The sequence below is a fragment of the Saimiri boliviensis genome, chromosome 6 (assembly GCF_048565385.1).
Source record: "Saimiri boliviensis isolate mSaiBol1 chromosome 6, mSaiBol1.pri, whole genome shotgun sequence".
Classification (NCBI taxonomy): Eukaryota; Metazoa; Chordata; class Mammalia; order Primates; family Cebidae; genus Saimiri; species Saimiri boliviensis.
The window spans coordinates 61158051-61177451 of NC_133454.1; the positions used below are offsets into that span (position 1 = coordinate 61158051).

At 41.6% G+C, this 19401-nt stretch overlaps 1 protein-coding gene across 5 annotated transcripts in view; it reads right to left on the bottom strand.

Annotated features, from left to right (window-relative positions):
* Window positions 1-19401, bottom strand: part of LOC141584839 (prostate and testis expressed protein 13-like) — a 52238-nt gene that overhangs the window by 9366 nt on the left and 23471 nt on the right. For 4 of the 5 annotated variants that reach the window (XM_074400818.1, XM_074400816.1, XM_074400815.1 and 1 more), the window contains exons 2-4: window positions 11601-11864; window positions 10768-10883; window positions 9845-10131 (exon numbers count right to left, since the gene is read on the bottom strand). In XM_074400818.1, the coding sequence (XP_074256919.1) occupies window positions 9845-10131; window positions 10768-10820 (340 nt within the window). In that variant the 5' untranslated portion in view covers window positions 10821-10883; window positions 11601-11864. Of the gene's footprint in view, window positions 1-76; window positions 9515-9844; window positions 10132-10767; window positions 10884-11600; window positions 11865-19401 lie in introns of those variants that run through there. The other variant, XM_074400819.1, reaches the window with a different exon arrangement.

A 19401-nucleotide genomic window follows, 5' to 3' on the forward strand; every position in this document is an offset into this window, starting at 1 on the left:
CCAAGTGTAGAAATCCCTTTCTCCCTCTCTATACATGCTCTCACCACCCATTCTTGGGTCCCTCTTCAGAGCTCACCCTCATCCATAAAGAGCACTAGGACCATGCTCAGCAGAAGCAATCGGCACATCCTGGGGCCTGTTCCTGAAAACACCCCCGTGGAGGTTACAGCTGTATTTATTCTCATCACCTGCCCTCAGGCATCCCACTGGAATCACAGAATCATAAATTTCAGCTCAAACCACCTGAATCTGCTCTACAACGTTCCCAGAAGAGGGTACATCCTGTCTGTGTTTGCATTCCTCCGGCTACTTGGAACTCAGCCCACCCAGACATCCCATTTCATTTTATGATATGGTATTAATACATATTGGCATAGAAGCTCTTTGTTTGTGTTTTCATATGTTGGTCTACATCGAACATCTCTAACTCCACATCCACATGACCCCCTTTCATATATAATAAAGCTGGGATCACTAAGCATCTGTGAAAGAGTTCGTCCTTTTCAGGCACTACAACCTTCCTGGATTATCACCTTGGCATGACCTCCAGTGGAAGTTTGCCCCTCACAGTGAGGCATCAGGAACAGAGCCAATACTCCAGATATGGTCTGACCCTCACTGTAGAACACATTGTTGATGGACGGGATGAATAGGACAGGCCAGGAAAAAGTGGGGAAGACATGAAGACCATCTCAGCTTCTCCTGAGCTTTATTCATCCGTTTTTTTCAAGGGAGACAAAAATCATAAATGATTCCAGTGGGAGAAATTTACATTGCTGTTATGGGGAGAAAAAGGAAGATCTATTTGAATTGGTCTTTGGAAAGGGTACGTAGAAGGGAAGTTAGGGAAGGCTGGAGATGAGTTTTCCTATTGGTTCACTGACTTTTCCTTACTTCCTCCAGAAGATGTCATACTTTCCTGCCACCCTTCTTTCTGCTCTTAGCTGCCACTTTCTCCATGAGGCATTTCCTGACCACCATATACATGAAAGGCCAAAACTCCCTAACCACACTTCCTTGTCTCTTCCCTCCTTGGTTTTTCTCCAGGGTACTTAACTCAATTTGTGCACCTATAACTTTTCCTTATGTGTGTGCTTGTTGTTTCTCTTCCCTCGCAAGATGAAAACTCCACAAACACCCAGGGTTCAAGTGTTGCATTCACTGATTTCTCCATAGTACCTATAATTATGCCCTGCATACATCAGATCATCAGAAATATTTGATGAAAATATCAATGGTGTGACTGGATACAGGTAACCTGAGAGGCACAAGGGAAGGGTACAAAAGTCTTTCTATTGACAGTCTCTAATTCCACTTGACATGATAAAATTCCTAGCCTTAACCTTGCAGTTAGCAGTCACTACAGAGAAGACAGGCAATGGTAATGGCAGATTCCCTTGTGGTGAACACAGAGTGAGGGTGGGGCCCATTTATCTGAGTGGACTCATTCCCATTGCTTGACATATGCTGTGCTATGTGTCATTAACAATCCCTCACATAATCCTATGAAGGTACTCCCCACACACCTGGGACGGATGTCCAAGTATGCTACCCACTTGCTGTGTGACCCTAAATATGTTCATTAGCCTCTCTGTGCCTCTGTGACCTAATAGGTAAAAATAAGGACCATCACAGGTATATCTGAGGTAATTGTTAATAAATTTACACGTGGGGAAGGGGAGAAAACAAACATTTGCTAAGGCTCTACTTGATGCTAGACATTCTTCTGGGAATGTTACTCACTTGATCTCTCTGAATTTCCTGAACTACCTTGTGGGCTGAAAATAATTGACCTCATCTTACAGATGATAACCAAAGATTCTTTAAGTTGAAGTGTTTTTCCTAGGGTAACAAGGTGTGCATCTGTCTGATTAAATAGGACATTATCTGTCCATTTCACCACAAGGTTTACAGTCTGGAGAGAGGTTCCTAGAGCTGGAGGTCCAGGTGGGTCTCCTTTAGAATGACAAGGACAATGGGGAAAGAGGTAGAATGAGTAAGAAAATGGTCTCAAAAGAAAAATGGGTCTCTCCCTGTCTGGCAGAGACAATACTCATCAGCAAAGTCCCACTGAGACTAAGGGTTCCAAAGCATGGCTAGGATCCAGGATTTATGTGCCATTGTCAGAGAAGTAATTTTCATGGGGACCACCTTTATGGGTCTTGCATTTGGAACATGTGAGACAAAGGCAGCAACGCATGGCCATAAGCCCCAGAGGGTCTGAGCTAGGAACACCAAGCATGGGCCTCCAGGCCTTTTTCCTGGCTTAGGAAGATACTCCTGCATAATGACCTGGGCACCCAATTATTAAACAGGTGGGTGTGAATCAGAGTCTCCACCCAACCCAAGTCTTCCTTGTATAGTTCATCCAAGGCACTTTGAATAATGTTTTCCCAGAATAAAAGTAACAGAAATTTTGAAGATATTTTAAACTTATTAATAGATAAGTGAAAATCCCCATTGTGCCCCTAATTCTAAGCCCATCACCTGAAAAACTCCTGTGAAAAAGCTGATGCCCCAGTTCTGACTTCTAGACTCAGCCACAGCTTCAGCCAGCTGCTCAGCCTATCAACACCTCCCACTCTACCAGCCTAATGTGGACTGCAGAAAGGCCTTGGACACCTGGGGCCACCTCTCCCTCCCATAGAAAGGAGACTGTGTTGTCCACCTTGCCCTTTCTTCCCCACCTTTCATAACTGAGCCTCCAGAACTTTCCCAGCCCTGCCCCAAGTCCTCTCTTGGGGCCTAGAGCCTGTACCTTCTCCGCTCCATGCCTTGCTCCTGCCCAAGGCTTTGCCATTCCTCTCTGCTCCTTCCCATACCAGGAGTTGTAGGCCATGCTGCCCTGCTCCTCCCTGTCCTGTCCTGTTTTTCTCCTGTCCTGCCCAGAAACACAACTTGTACCCCTCCCTTATCTCCCTACAGAGAGAGGAGAAGATGGTAGATTTGAGACCAAATTAGGCTCCTTATAGTCAGCCCAGAGTTGTGTTTACTTTGCCCCTTTAGGGAAACAAAGGAAAACAAAATAAAAACAAAAGTCCCCAAAAGGAAGTTTCCTACACTGAGCAAGATACCACTTCCGCTGACTTCAAAAGAGCAGTGCCGCGGTCCTGCTCAGCAGAGAGGAAACCCAAAAAGCAGAATCACTGTGGATCCAGTGAGTCAGCCAGATGGCAGAGACTGGCTTGATGGATGGGCTCTATTACAGCCTCCTCACAGGCAGAGAAAGGAAGCATGTGGCCAGGGTGTGGTCATGTTTCTTCTCCATGACAGTTTCTTTTCCGTGCCATCTAATCTGTATCACTCCTAGACCTGACGGGAGTTGGGGAGGCTAGATAACTAGGTCTGCCTCAGACCCAAGCCCCCTCTAGCAGCCAAGAGAAACCCAGGACATTACTCTGCCTGTTTCAATACGCCTGAGAAACCCTTGAACTGCCCCCATCCCGATCTGTTTCATGACCAATCCACATCACCCTGCTGACCAAGCCCCTTTTACCCTCCTTTTAACTTCCCTCCAAACTTTCTAGCCTCAGACAGCCTTGAAGTTACCATGGAAGGTATCATTTTACCATATGCATGTAAGAGGAGTTGGGCATAGAAGCAATGTAGCCCAATGACTTGATTTTACGCATAAGAAACAGGGCTCAATCAAAATGTCACCCCAATACATAGGCAGAGGAAAACTACCTTCCATGTCTTCTATCAGGCCAGTGGCCATGTTGGCAGGTGATGAAGGCATGTAGTATGAATCGGGCATCAGATAAGAATTCTGGGTCAGGTGTGGTGGCTCACACCTGTAATCCAAACACTTTGGGAGACTGAGGTGAGCGGATCACAAGGTCAAGAGATCGAGACCATCCTGGCCAACATGGTGAAACCCCATCTCAACTAAAAATACAAAAAATTAGCCAGGCCTGGTGGCACATGACTGTAATCCCAGCTACTTGGGAGGCTGAGGCAGAAGAATCACTTAAACCCAGGAGGCAGAGGTTGCGGTGAGCCAAGAACATGCCAGTACACTCCAGCCTGGGCAACAAGAGCCAAACTCCATCTCAGAAAAACAAGCAAACAAAAAAAAGAATTCTGAGTCACTTCCTTCCATTAGTTCAGTTCCTGCCACATGCCTGGCATAGGGCATAACTTACTGAACTTGGTGAAAGGAGCTCCATAGCCCTGCTCCTATGGCTTTGCCTTGCCTGGGTCACCAGGATGTCAGTCTCTGAAGGTGAGAGGACTTTCTTCTGAGTCCCTCCCTCCAGCCTTATTCCAGCTTGCCAGCCTCCTGCCTTCCACACCCTCAGTACGATGGTAGCCCACCACCTTTGGGAGTGATGAGCATAGGGATGGGGGATTCCTGAAAGCCACCCCCAAACAGCAGTTCTCAAGCTGTCGTCCATGGCTGCAGCTTCAGCACACCTCCTCACCTGCCCTTCCCACTGCAGGCTGCTGGGACAGTGACAAGTCAGGCTGGAGAGGAGGGACTGGATGCTGCAGCTCCCTAGCTGTGACCTCTGCCTGTTCTCTCCTGCCTGAGAAAACCTTTGTGTAAAGCACATGAGAGTGATAACATTGACCTTAGGTTCACACAAGTATGTTATAAAGTTATTCTGGGAAAAGGAGGGCCCACTGCCATGCAACAGAACTTTATGGGATTCATTATTTCTATTTCACCAAGTAAAAGTGGACCAAGTACTCTGTCATCTATTCTCTCAAAGGCCAAAACGCAAGGACATACCTGAGGTAAAATCATGAAACATTTGGTATTTGGGATTCCCAGGAGCCCCACAGACTAACCACACTAACCAGAGGGTTGGTCTTCGGTCAGCACTGGCCACTCTCAGAGGTCACTTGTTCAGGGAGGGGAGTGAGCCAGGGCCTACAGCTGATGCCCTTGTGTAGGAAGGGAAAGACCTGGCAGTGGGCTCAGCTGCAAGAGCGAACTCTTAAGGTCAACTGCCACCGTGGATGAGATTGTGCTTGTGTGTTGGAGTGGGCAGGAGATCAAGAACAGTTTCTTCTAGATGGCCTTTGAAGTCAGGGGCTCCAGTGCAGAACAGATTGGCTTCTCTCAGATGGGTGAGCAGCTAAAATGTTAGCTGAACTTTGATTCACTGAGATAGAGTAAGAGCTCAACCTCTACAGCCCAGAGTAACCTAATGACAGATGTATATTCAGAGGCTTTTGTAGACCCTGAGAGGGAGCTCCACTAAAGGTGATGGGGATGCTCGCCTTGTATCTTTCCCTCATCCACAGGCCTCCGTCTCTTGGGGATTTTCTGGGAGCCTCCAAGTGTTTTTCCAGATTCCAAACTCTTAGACATAAGTGGTTTTCTTCTAGGAGAATGACTATAGGGTCTGGCCCAGGAGCATTAGAGGAGAACCTGTTCCCAGACGCAACCCAGAGTCAGGCACAATCACCAGGATTTAGAATGCCAAGTCAGTTCTACCAGTCCCACTCTGCTTTTCCAAAGGCCTTATCCTGAGTCCTCTCATATCTTTCAATCTTAGGAAGACAAACCTGCACGTTCTTAACTCTTCCCACAGCAAGTGATTGAAAGAGGGCATCAAAGTCAGAGAATGGCCCTGAACCCAAAGGGGCACAACCCTTAAATGTTATAATAAAGACATCATTAAACCAGCTGTGCTGCTTACCCTCCTGGGCCTTACCTAGTGATACTGTTACAACCTCTGCTTTTTCTCTCTGCCTCTACCTTCCTGACCTTTCTTTCTTGACAGGGCTTTTCTCTCTAATTAATATATACTTTTCCCACTGAATCCAGGGTGCAGCAAAGATCAGATTAAAGAGAGTGTTTGTCTCCTCTGCTCAACTACAGCCAGAGGGGAAGACTTCTAACTCACAAATTGTTCCTATTATCATAAATAACAAGTTCTACCCTAGGTCAGGAAAACCATTTAAGTGTCAAAACCATTTACTATTTGGACAGCTGAGTTCTGTACATTTAAAACGGCTGCTTGGACACACAGAGAAAGCCTGGACAGCAGTAGTTTGCATTGCTTCTAAATGAAGTCACTAAAGTGTTGGAGGCAGTCAGCTCTGAGGCAGAGGGGCAGACAGGCATGAGAGAGAGAGCCCCTGGAGCCTGGATTGGTCACTGCCTAGAGTTTCAAGGCAGTCTTACAGAGAGTAGCAGAAATCCACATGTTCATTGAGTACACATGGACATACGAAAAAGGAACAATAGACACCAGGCCTACTTGAAAGTAGAGGGTGGGAGGAGGGTGAGGATCAAAAAACTGCTTATCTGGTACTATGCTCATTACCTGGCTAACAAAATAATCTGTACAGCAAACCCCAGCAACATACAATTTACCCACGTAACAAACCTGCACACATACTCCCTGAACCTAAAAAAGAAAGAAAGAAAGAAAAAATAACATACTCAATTTCTAACTATTAGAAATTCTAGAAAAAAATTCTCTGACTAGGTGTTTAGGTTAGAAAAATGGTTATGGAGGCAGAGAAAAGGGAGCCACACAATATAGTTTGGGAATTCAGCACGTTGGTAAAAGTGATGGCTGATGATTTTTATAGCAGAGTGTCATTTCAGAAACTTAGATTTCTAAGGATGTCTAAAAAGTTTTCACTGATAATTTAAGAGAAGAAAGAAAGAAGAAACATTACATTGGCATGAAGAATATATAAAGCTCAGGGCTGACATCCTAAGCCTAACCTTGGTTTCTTGAGAAGTGCTAAGGTAGATATGGCCTAACATCCAAGGCCCTGCAGGCAGGGCCCGAAGCTTCTGAGACTGCATTTAAAAAGTGCAAAAAATGTAGAAAGTGTTAAAAAATAAAATTTATTTTCATTTTTTTATGTGTGTGTGGTTCCTGCAGCAGCCAGCTTTATTGCCTAGAGTGAATTGGGTTTGTTTCAGAAGGAAAGTAAAATAAAGTCAGGGGCTAATATTCAGAGACTGACATTCAAAAATCAGATTATACAGAAACAATGCAGAAGCCAGATAATTGTTCTGGGACAGGGTGGGGAGAAAGAACTTGCCAGATCTCTTTAGCTATTCATTTAGAAAGTCAAAATCTAAAACTGGGTAACTCAGAGAAAATTTCTTCAAATTATAGCATGGATGCCCCATAAGACTATGAGGTTCAGGTCTACTCTATCGTAGAAAGAAAACATGTACAATTCACAGAAAGAAAAAAGAAAAGGTTCACTGCTTTTCTAGCCCTAGGAGAAAGGGCTGCCTGGGGGTGGGCAGGATGGAAGATCTGTAGGAGAAGAAATATTTCATTTGCACATGTGGGGCTCTAGGAGTGGGGTTGACAGCTTGGCAGAGTAAAATCTTGCCTACTCCCTGACTGGGTCTTTAGGAGGAGATCTCCTCACACTGTCCTGTACCAACCTGGGACAGAGTCTTCTCATAGTGGCCACAGTGGCAAAGCCACTCTAAGGATGGCTTTCCTGAGCCACCCTTGTTTGCATGTGAAGTGGACACTAAGTTGAAAGTCAGTGGGCCTACCATGGGGCTTGCTGTGGTATACCAATGTGACCCAACTCACAAAACAGGGTGAGGGGCAGGAGGAGAAATTGCTAAGCCAACAGGCTGAATGAAAGTCCCAGCCAGCGAGAGATAAGATGTCCATTCAGCAAAGCAAAAATCTCCCATGCTTCTATGTTACCAAGGCAAAAATAGAAAAATAATAACAACTACAGGCTCACTAGAGTGAGAGCACCATACACGTGATGTGGTCTGGATGTGGGGAGTTAGCATGAGACAAACTTGTGGGTTCCTTGACTACTAAAGGTGAAGTCCCAAAACGTGTTCTTTCTGAGTTTAATGACTGAAGACAGAGGTTAATACTGGTCATATATTTTGCTAACAGATGTGCTTTGTCAGGCCTTCGTGGCACGGTGATTTTTTCGAATTTGTGTCACATCAAATATCAGAAGAATTCACATAAATATCCCGATTTGTGGTATTTTTTAATCATCAAAAATTTGCCGGCCAGCTGTGGTGGCTCATGCCTGTAATCCCAGCACTTTGGGAGGTTGAGTGGGTGGATCACCTGAGGTCAGGAGTTCGCAACCAGCCTGGCCAACACAGTGAAACCCTGTCTCTACTAAAAATACAATAATCAGCTGAGTGTGGTGGCACGCATTTGTAATCCTAGCTACTTGGGAGGCTGAGGTAAGAGAATTGCTTGAACCCAGGTGGCAGACGTTGCAGTGAGACAAGATCGCACCACTACACTCCCGCCTGGGCAACAGAGCAAGACTCCATCTCAACAAAAAAAAAGGAAAGAAAGAAAGAAAGATGTGCCAGTCCTGAGCCTGAAATCCCACATGGCCACAGTTAGCCAGAGCTACATAGCTGCTGCCCTTTCAGACAGTTAAGCGTCACCCAGTTTCGTACAGCCTCCCCTGCTCCATGTTTTCTCCCAGGTATAGCCAAGTTAACTAATTCACACTCTTCCTGGCATTTGAGCTTAGAGACCCAGAACTAAGAGATGGTATTAAACATGTATAGCAGAAAGGAGCACAGTGAGAGCAAAAGATACAAGGGTGAGTTTTCCAGGCAAACTTCCCAGCTTCAATTCTAATTCTTCATTTGACAGCTGTGAGGCCTTTGTGCCCCCATTTCTTCAACTATAACACAGAAAGAATAATAGTATATTAGTACTGGATAAGGATTAAATAAGACAACGCATCTTGAGAGCTTGGCCCAGAGGAAGGAACATCAGAAATCCCCAGAGATGTTAGCTGTACTTACTAACGACATCCGTTCCCTACTCACATCTACACACACGCAGTCTGAATACGTGTGTTTGGTTACTCTCCTTTTCCCTGCTGTGAAGAACTGACACTCATCACACCTTGGTAACAGTGCCTAGCCACAGTTCAAATCTTCCTCCTCAGGCACTGGTCCTGTATCCCCTGAAAATGTTAAGTTTTCAGCATTGTGTGTCAAGAACCGAAGGCAGACACTGTCTCTTAATGCTTGCCTCAGGGTTTTAGCTGAAACCTTAAAAAAAAAAAAACAAAAACCCTGCCGAAACAACCAGGGTTCCAGATCCAAAACTCAACACAGCCCTTCACGTGTAGCCCTTCCTTCTTTTTCTAGGTGAGAACCTGCCTCCTTGAACAAAAGGCTACATCTGGAGTTGCGAGTTTATAAGTTATCTTAGAGACCCCACTCTTCCCTAACACTTTCTGACAGGTTCAAGGGCTTGATGAAACTGGTCAGTACCTATCTAAGTGCACACAGGTGACTCTGATTACATCCAGTCTTGTAAGCAGGTCACTTCCGGAATGTCAGCGACTTCCCTCTTACAAAGTCTCAAACTCCATTTCATCACACCATTGGGCTGGCAATTTTGTAATCAGCATGAGAACATTAATTAGGACTCTGCTGTTTTCAAATATTAGAAACAGGAATTAAACTAGCATCAACAAAAGGGAGAACTTATTCTAAGTATCTCATGGTGTTTCATGGTACACAACGAGAAAAGTGGAGGGATAAACTTTAACACAAACACACAAAGACCCCCTTTCTTCTATGTCCTTTTGTGATTATATATATATATATATATATATATATATATATATATATATATATTCCTTTTCTCTGATTTTAGATGTCTTTCTCTGCCTCTTCATCTGCTTTTTAGAAAATGGCCATTATCAAGAACTCTTGTTTGTGTCTTCTCAGTTCATGAAAGCAGCCAGCCCACTCTGGACTCCAGTCCCACTGAAAATCCCTTGTCAAGGTCACTGAACAACTCAGCTTGAGTCAGTTGCCTTCTCTGGGTCCCAGCATTTTTCTATCCTTCCTTCCTCCTCTTCACCATCAGAAACAGAGAATTCTACTTACAGCCACTGCTATTTAGACAAGTACTGCAGGTGCTACTCCAGGCCATGGCTGTCCATGACACATCAGTGGATACTGAGGTGTCTTTTCTAGCTCTGCCCAATATAACAGTACTCCAATGGTGTCTCCGAGTCCTCAGACTTCCACACTTCATCTTCAGTCTATGGCGGAGATTCCTCTGTGCAAACTTCCTTAGGATGTTTTTCTTTTGGCCCAAGTATTTGTTCCCAGGACATTGCAAGATCATACTAGTCCAGGAGAAGTATGGAATCTTCACCTGTTCTCCATCCCTGGAGGGAAAATTATGAAGACCTGAACTGCTTTTGAAATAGCACTACCAATCAGAAGCTGTTGGTGACTCACATGTATTGTTGTTTGATACCTGATAGTGCAGACTTTGGTAAAACTGTATCAAACATCACAGCCTGGTCTCAGCTACGAAGGGAAATCCATAGAACAATGTTTCCCGAAGTGTCTTGAACCACAAAGGTTGTTTTAAAAATGAAAATTCCTGGATCTAGAGTATTATTTCCAGAGTCTGTGGGTTGGTGCTTAAGATCATTGCAATATGGATACTTTTAGTAATGTTACTAGTGACCTCTCCAGCCATCCCAACAATATCTATGAACAAAGCACTCCCCCTCTTAAATAAGCAGCATGCATTCATAAGAGAGGGGGAAAGGAATGGACTTATAATTGCAACTGTGTGTGACCCTGATATCTGATATGAGTGCTACTCATCATACATTTTTTAATGGGCTAAAATACTGCAAACTGCTGATTCAAAATTCCCTGTATTGGACCCTGATCATCTTGGTTGCTTAGATTGTGTCTTATTCCTCTTTCCATTCCCAACAACACACAGAGCACCTGACACAGGATTGAAGTATTCATTGAATAAATTAATAAACTTTACAGAGGCTCACCTACAGGTGTAAAGCATGAAGCTGAGATGTGCTGCGATCTTGTAGTATGGCATTCTATCCCATAAAATCCACCACTCACTGCTCAAATTAAGATTTTAAGTGTTCTTCTCTTCTGACTATATACGGGAGTGCAAAAGACTTGATATTAGTAGCTGACTGCTTAATAATAATTGAAGAAAGTTTTAATAATATGGAGAATATCATGGACTTGGAAAGTACATTTTTGAATGGTTTTAAAATAAAAAAAGAAAAACCTTCATATATGAAAAACATTCAAATAAAATATCTAAGCATTGATATAAAACAATGGGGTTAGAAAGCAATAAAGAAAAAAGCCTTACAACAGAAACTAGCAACAAAGTTGTAACCATTGTTTCTGGATCTTCTAAGCCTTCTAAAAAAATCTGTGCTGTGTACAGTTGTTGGTATCTAAGCAGCCATATCCCACACCACATGAGCCCATGACCCTTTATAACTTCATAAAATGGAATTCTATAGTATGGAAGTGTAGGACGAGAAATGAAAATAGAGCAAAGTTTTTACAGTCTGAATCTGTTCAAGGAGATATTTTATGCTTGAAGCAAAATCTCTTGGAACCATTGAAAACCACATTCAGAAATTAATCATGTTGCATTATTTCCAAACCAAACTACATTTCATATTTTTAAACATGTTTAAGCTTCTAGTTACATTTTTCATTATAAGATAGTATACAGCTGTTGCAAATTTTAATTAATACAGAAATGTGAAAAGAAGTTGATGTTCTTGCCCACCCACCCTCGAATCACACACTTGAAATGTAACTAGTTTATAGTATGGTCAGACCACATTACCTCAGTTGAAATTTTAGTTCCTGAGCCAACAACTGTGACAGGAATCCTCATCCAGCAGAGGAGTGGGGACCCTCCAGCAGCCCTGGCCTTTGAAACACTGTCTCTCCTGCCTCCTTCTGGACAATGCTTTGATTGCCACAGGGTGAGGCCGCTCTTGCTGGTTTATTTCAGCAGAGAAAAGGAGGCTCTGCCTGACTCAAGGCTTTCATTCTTTCAGCAATATTTATTGATTCCGCTTCTGGATTTCAGGCACTGTCCTAAGAGCTGGAAAAACAATGATAGATATGACATGTGAGGTTCCTACTCTCGTGAAATATATATGCAAGTAAACAAGAAAAGGATTAAGTGTAACATATGCTATGAACAAACCAAAGAGCATACTGGCAAGGAGAACTATGAAAGACAGCTGCAAAGAAATCACAGATGACACGCACACACAAAAAAAAAACAGAAAAACATTCCAGGCTCATGGATTGATTGGAAAAATCAATATCATTAATATGGCCATACTGTCCAAAGTAATCTATAGGTCCAGTGCTCTTCCTGCCAAACTACCAACATCATTTTTCACAGAAATAGAAAAAAACTACTCTAAAATCCAAATGGAACTAAAAAAGAGCCCAAATAGCCAAAACAATTCTAAGCAAAAAGAACAAAGGCAGAGTTATCACATTACCCAACTTAAAAAATGCTACAAGGCTACAGTAAGCAAAGCAGCATGCGATTGTTATAAAAACAGACACATAGACCAAGGGAACAGAATAGAGAACCCAAAAATAAAGCCACGCAACACACCTACAGCCATCTGATCTTCAACAAAGTCAACAAAAACAAGCAATGGGGAAAGCACTACCTATTCAACAAATTGTGCTGGGATAACTGGCTAGCCACATGCAGAAGAATGAAACTGGACCCCCACCTTTCACCATATTACAAAAATTAATTCAAGATGGATCAGATGTAAACGTAAGACATCAAACTATAAGAATTCCAGGAGAAAGCCTAGGAAACATCATTATGGACATCAGCCTTGGGAAAGAATTTATGACCAAGGCCTCAAGAGCAATTGCAACAACAATAACAAAAAATTGACAAGTGGGATCTAATTAAACTAAAGAGCTCCTGTACAGCAAAATAAACTAGCAACAGACTAAACAGCCAAACAACAGAAGAGGAGAAAATGTATGCAAACTATGCATTCAAAAAAGACCTAATATCCAAAATCTAGAGAAGTTAAGCAAATCAACAGGCAAGAAACAAATAACCCCAGTGGTCAAAGGACATAAACAGACATTTCTCAAAAGCAGTCAACAAACTTATAAAGAATGATCAGCACAACTAATGATCAGAGGATTTGAAATCAAAATCACAATGAGATACCATCTTACACCAATCAGGGTAGCTATTATTAAAAAGTCAAAAAATAACATATGCTGCTGGCAAGGCTGCAGAGAAAAAAATTGAATGCTTATACATTGTTGATGGAAATGTAAATTAGGTCAGCCTCTATGCAAAGCAGTTTGGAGATTTCTCAAAGAACTCAAAACACAGCTACCATTTGACCCAGCAGTCCCATTACTGGGTATATATCCAAAGGAAAAGAAATCATTCTGCCAAAAAGACACATATGTTCATCATATGTACATACACATATGTACTCATATGTTCATCACAGCACTACTCACAATAGCAAGGACATGGAATCAACTTAGATGCCCATCAATAGTGGATTGGATAAAGAAAAATGAGGTACATACACATCATGGAATGCTATGCAGACATAAAAAAGAATGAAAACATATCCTTTGTAGCAACACGGATATAGCTGGAGGCCATCACCCTAAGTTAATTAGTGCAAGAACAGAAAACCAAATACCGCAGGTTCTCACTTATAATTGGGGGCTAAACATTGGATACACATGGACACAAAAATGGAAACAGTAGTTACTGGGGACTACTAGAAAGGGAAGGGGAAAGGGGACATGGGCTGAAAAAACTACCTATTGGGTAATATGCTCACTACCTGGGTGATGGGATTATTTGTACCCTAAACTTCAGCATCCCATATTATGCCCATGTAACAAACCTGCACATGTACCCTCTCAATCTAAAATAAAAGTTGAGATTATTTTAAAAGTATTTGTAGAATTAATAATAAAAAAATTTATGTCAAGAAAAAAATGTTTAATGGTACATTGTGAAGTGACAATATATGAATATGAGACTGTAATAAGGAAAGTTTTTCTTTTCTTCACAGGAGAGTTACTGGATGCCAACAAAGGCATAATACTTGCATAAATTTTATCACTTTAGAAATGTTTGGGAGTAAAGAGGAATGATTTACTATGTTTCTCCTACCTTTTCAGAGGATTATATCCTATCCCCTCACTACAAATATCTAGTTCCCTCTATTATCCTAATTCATTCTAAAGATTACCAAATTTTCCTTCATTACTCTCTCTCTTCATTTCAGGGCCTGCTGGTTAAATAAGGGGTTGGTAACTTGTGATCCTTGGATAGTCCTCATAGTAATTGACCATCTGGAAATATTTACAACATCGCTTTTATACTTGCAGAAATCCTCAAATAACAGTACACAAACCCATAAATCATTTAAAAAGAGATCAATAAATTGGATCATATCAAAATCAAGAACATTGTTCATCAAATAATAAATTGAGATTGAAAAAGCAAGTCACAGAGTGGGAGAAGATGTTTCTAAGCATGTTACCATGCAAATACTAGAAAGGATATAGAGCAACTGGAGTTCTAATAGGAGTATAAATAATCTTGTAGGAGTATAAATAAGAACAACCATATTTTGAAAATTATTTGTCATTAACTACAAAAAGTGTACATATCCTGTGGTCCAGCAATTCTAACTTTTAGACACATTCCCAATACAGATATATTCATATTTATACCAAAAGACATGTTCAAAAATGTACATACTTTGTTCATAGTAGCTCCAATCTGAAAATAACCTAAACGTCTGTTAAAAGAAAAATGAATATCACGTGTTTGACATCCATAATATGTATGAAATAGAATATCAATAAATTCAACCACAGCTATCATGGATGAACCTCACAAACATAATGCTGAGTCAGTGAAGAGATACACCAAAAACATGTTTATTTATAAATTTAAACAAATTTAATTTATATAAAGTTAAAACAGAAGCAAAATCAAACTTTATCATATTAGCAGTTTGGATAGCAGTTACGTTTTGAGAGAAGAGAGGGAGGGTAATAAAGGGAAGGTAACTTGTGGCAGGGACATTGGTTCTGAGCGCTGGTAATGCTTCATGTCTTCAACTGCATTATACAGGCATGTTCATTTGGTTATAATCCATTTAATTCACACTTGTGAATGAATTCTATGAATTTGCAAATGTAATCTGTATTTTAAAATCATTGGCATAATATTCCTTATAATATCATTTTAGGATCTTTTAAATGTCTATAGGTTCTGTGAATATCCACTTTTTTATCCATCATATTGGTAATTTGGCCTTCTTTTTCTCTTGCTCAGTCTTTCCAGCATTTTAGCACTTTTATTACTCTTTTAAAAATATCTTTTGTTATTTCATTTGTTATTTATTAATTTCTACTTTCAAACTTATGATTTACAATCCTTCTACTTCGTTTGGGTTTACTTTGCTATTTTTTGCTAGTTTTTTGAAATGGTTGTTTAGACTATTCATTTTAAACCTTTTCTTCTTATATTCATGTAAGGTTATAAATTTGCCTATAAGAATCTTACATTTTACAAGTTTTAATATGTTGTATTGTCATTATGAATTAGTTAAAAATGTTTCCTGTTTTCACCTTTGATTTCTCTTTAGCCCATGTATTCCTTAGAAGTATTTCACATATTTTACATTTTCAAATATATGGAGATTTTCTAGTTACCTTTGTTATTAATAGTTTAATTGCCCTCCAGTCTGAGAACACATGTCTATGTGATGTAATGTCTTTCCATACACTGGCAAGGACTTGGATGTTGTTATCTAAGCTGTATCTGCTGCAGGAGGCAACCCAAGCACAGTACCACTTGGGTTTTTGTGCTTGCAAAGGTTCTGCCCTGATGGTCTTGGATGAGATCCAGAAGAATTCTCTGTATTACCAGGCAGAGATTCTTGTTCTCTTCCCTTTCTTTCTCCTAAACATACAAACTCTCTCTGTCTCTCTGTTCTGAGCCACCTAGAGCTGGGGATGAAGTGACACAAGCACCCTTGTGGCCACTGCCACTAGGACTGAGCTGAATCAGACCTGAAGTTAGCACAGCAGAGTCGCATCCAAGGCCTGCTGTAACCACTCCCTGCTACAGCCCATGTTCGCTCAAGGCCCTGGACCTTCACAATCAGCAGGTGGCAAAACCAGCCAGGCCTTAGTTCTTCCCTTCAGGGTAGCAAGTTCCCCCAGGCCACACATGGGTACGGAGGTGCCATCTAAAATCCAGGGACTCAAGTCAAAAAACCTGAGAAGTCTACCTGGTATTCTATTGCCCTGCAGCTGACCTGGCACTCAAACCACAAGATGCAGTGCTTCCCACTCTTCCCTTCCCTTACCAAAAGCAGAGAAGCCTTATCCCATGGCCACCAACACTACAGGCCCACAGTGAGTACTGCCAGACTACCACCTATGTTCCCTTAAGGTCCAAGAGCTCTTCAGTCAGCTCGTGGTGAATGCTGCCTGGCCTGAGACTCACCCTTTAGGGCCCTGGGCTTCCCTCTGGCCCAAGAAAGAGCCAGTAATGCCATCCATGAGTCAGGGTGAGTCAAGTCCTGGAATCAGGGACCCCCAAAGAAACTCCATGGTAGCTTGGTGGAAATAGCATTGAATCTATAAATTATTCTGGGCAGTATGGCCATTCCCAGGACAATGTTTACTCTAATCCTCCAGCAACTGGAAACTTACTACCCAAAGGCCTCCATTGTATCTTTTGCTTAATTTATTATAAAATTCTCCCCAAAGTTGAGCTGAAGTCTCTGCTCCTATAATTTCCACTCATTCATGTATCAACTTTGATATTCAAGGAACCGTCATTGATCACAATATGAAACAGTAAGTGGTACTCTAAGACACTAATTCATGACCTCACAGAACCTGGAACCTAGTTTAAAGGACCACAAATACATCAAGCACAGCTAGCTACAGGGGCTTAAATACAGGCATTCAAATTAAAATACCTGATCAGGTAAGGCTTCCTTGAAGAGGGAGTGGAAGAGCAGAACTTTGAAAGCTAGTGAGGAGTTAGCTAAATGAAGAAGGGAGTTGGGGAGGGTGCCAAGAGAACACAAAACATCAAAGTATAGATGTGTCAAACAACCCAACAGACCATTAGAAAAGCAGGTGTTTGCTATGGCCCAAATGAAGGAGTAATAAGGAATGTAGGTGGGCAAGAAGGCCAGGCAGAGAAAGACATATCTTGCTGGAAGTGATTGCTTATGGGTAAACAGAAGGGCTGAAGGGGATGGTGCAATGATTCTGCCTCTGAGAGTATGTAGTGGGCTAAATAATGACCCCCCAAGGATTTTTACATCTTAATTTCTTGATTTCTGAACTGTAAATGCTACCTTTTATGCAAAAAGGGCTCTGAAGTTCTGATTAAATCAAGAATCTTGTGTTGGTGAGGTTATCTTGTATTACCCCAGTGGCCCTTAATGCAATCACAAATGACCTTACAAGAAGGAAGCAGAGAAGATTTGATTACAGGAAAAAAAAAAACAGCCAATGTGATGACGAAAGCAGAGATTGGAGTGATATGCTTTGAAGATGGAGGAACAGGTAATAAGCCAAGGAAAACAGAAGGCCACTAGAAGCTGAAAAAGTCAAGGAAACAGATTCTCTCTTCAAAGCCTACAGAAAGAATCAACTCTGCTGATAACTTTGCTTTTAGCCCCATCAGACTTCTGGCCTCCAATACTTTAGGAGAATAAAATTGTGTTGTTTTAAACCACTAAATTTCTTATTTATTTATAGTAGCAAGAGGAAATTAATACATAGTACTTAAGCCAAAGATTACAGAATTGAATTTCTCATTTACTATGGTGCAGTTCTGGAAAATCAATAACAAAGGTTGGGGAATATAGCAAAAAGCCCACTCATCTGCCTCAGTGATGACTCCTAGAAAGGATGTCTCCTTTTATCCCAAATATAAGTTGGCTACACACTGTCATGGATTCAAATCCTCTGCTACTTGCTAGCTGTGTGGCCTTAAGTAAGTTACTGAACCATTCTGAGCTTATTATCTCATCTGTAAAAATGAGACGATTATACATATTTCACAGAGTTTTCATAAGATAAAGGATATGAAAGGAGGAAAGACAGACAATCCATATTAGGATCCTAGAAAGTGCCAAGTACCAAATACCCAAGAAGAAGGACATGGCTGAAGTGGAAAAAAGGAAGATATGAATGACTTATTTTGAAATGAAATCCAGACCCACTAGCTAAGGTAGATGTCAAAGGCTTCATCCAGCTGGTGCCACACACAGACAAGAGCACCTGGGCAAGGAGGACAATGAGATAATGGCTATAACTGGAATGAGGAGGGGGAAGGAGTGACCTTGAAGATGGCCATCGAAAGGGTTACATTTTACCAAGAAGATGGAGATGTTTAAGGGGCAAAAATCAAGAAATCTTCTTCGAGAAGTTTCTTCTATATAAAACTAAAGGATATGGAATGATGTTAGAAATGGACTGTTTCCCTAAGGAGTAAAGAGCAAGGACATTATTTGAGACGTATCTGAGAATGGTTGAGACATAGTTCTAGCTCTAATACTAGAAGAGCGAAAGCTAAGAAAATATCCAGAAAGTTATTCCCATTGGTCAGGGAAAGCAAAGAGAGGATGGAAACTCAGGGATGGAAATCTACTTCAACTTTAGCGAGAAGCATTCCCTGACAGTGCTCACCAGCCTGCACTTTCCACACTAGTACAGAAAGTTATTTCTGGATATTTTCTTAGCTTTAGCTCTTCTAGTATTAGAGGCCTAGGGGAATTGTGATATGGATGCTCAGGAGAAAAACAACCCTTGGCTGGGCATGGGGGGCTCATACCTGTAATCCCAGCACTTTGGGAGGCCAAGGAGGGTGGATCACCTGAGGTCAAGAGTTTGAGATCAGCCTGACCAACATGGCGAAACCCCATCTCTACTAAAAATACAAAAATTAGCTGGGCATGGTGGCAGGCACCTCTAATGCCAGCTACTCAAGAGGCTAAGGCAGGAGAATTGCTTGAACCTAGGGGGTGGAGGTTGCAGTGAGCCAAGATCGCACCACTTCACTCCAGCCTGAACAAAAGAGCAAACCTCCATCTCAAAAAAAAAAAGAAAAGAAAAGAAAGAAAAGGAAAAAAAAATTTTTGCCCAAGCCTTAAACTGGGGAAATTTTTTTCAGCATTGGAATAAGCTGTATCAGTACACCTACATATTACATAAAACTCTGGAAACCTTTGAATTCTGAGATTCATATGTCATCCCATTTTATAAGTCATTGTCCTAATGATGAACACTCTTTCACTTAGTAAGCATAAGACATTTCTAGGGAACCAGAAACCTGATAGTTTTACCATATTAGGTCATTTTGCATTGCTATAAAGAAATGCCTGAGGCTAGTTAATTTTAAAAAGAAAAGAGGTTTTATTTTGGCTGATGGTTCTGCAGGCTGTAATGAAACATAGTGCCAGCATTTACTTCTGGTGAAGCCGCAGAAAGCTTACAATCATGGAAGGAGGCAAAGAGGGAGCCAGCACATCACATGGCAAGAGAGGGAGCTGGAGCAATGGAGGGGAGAG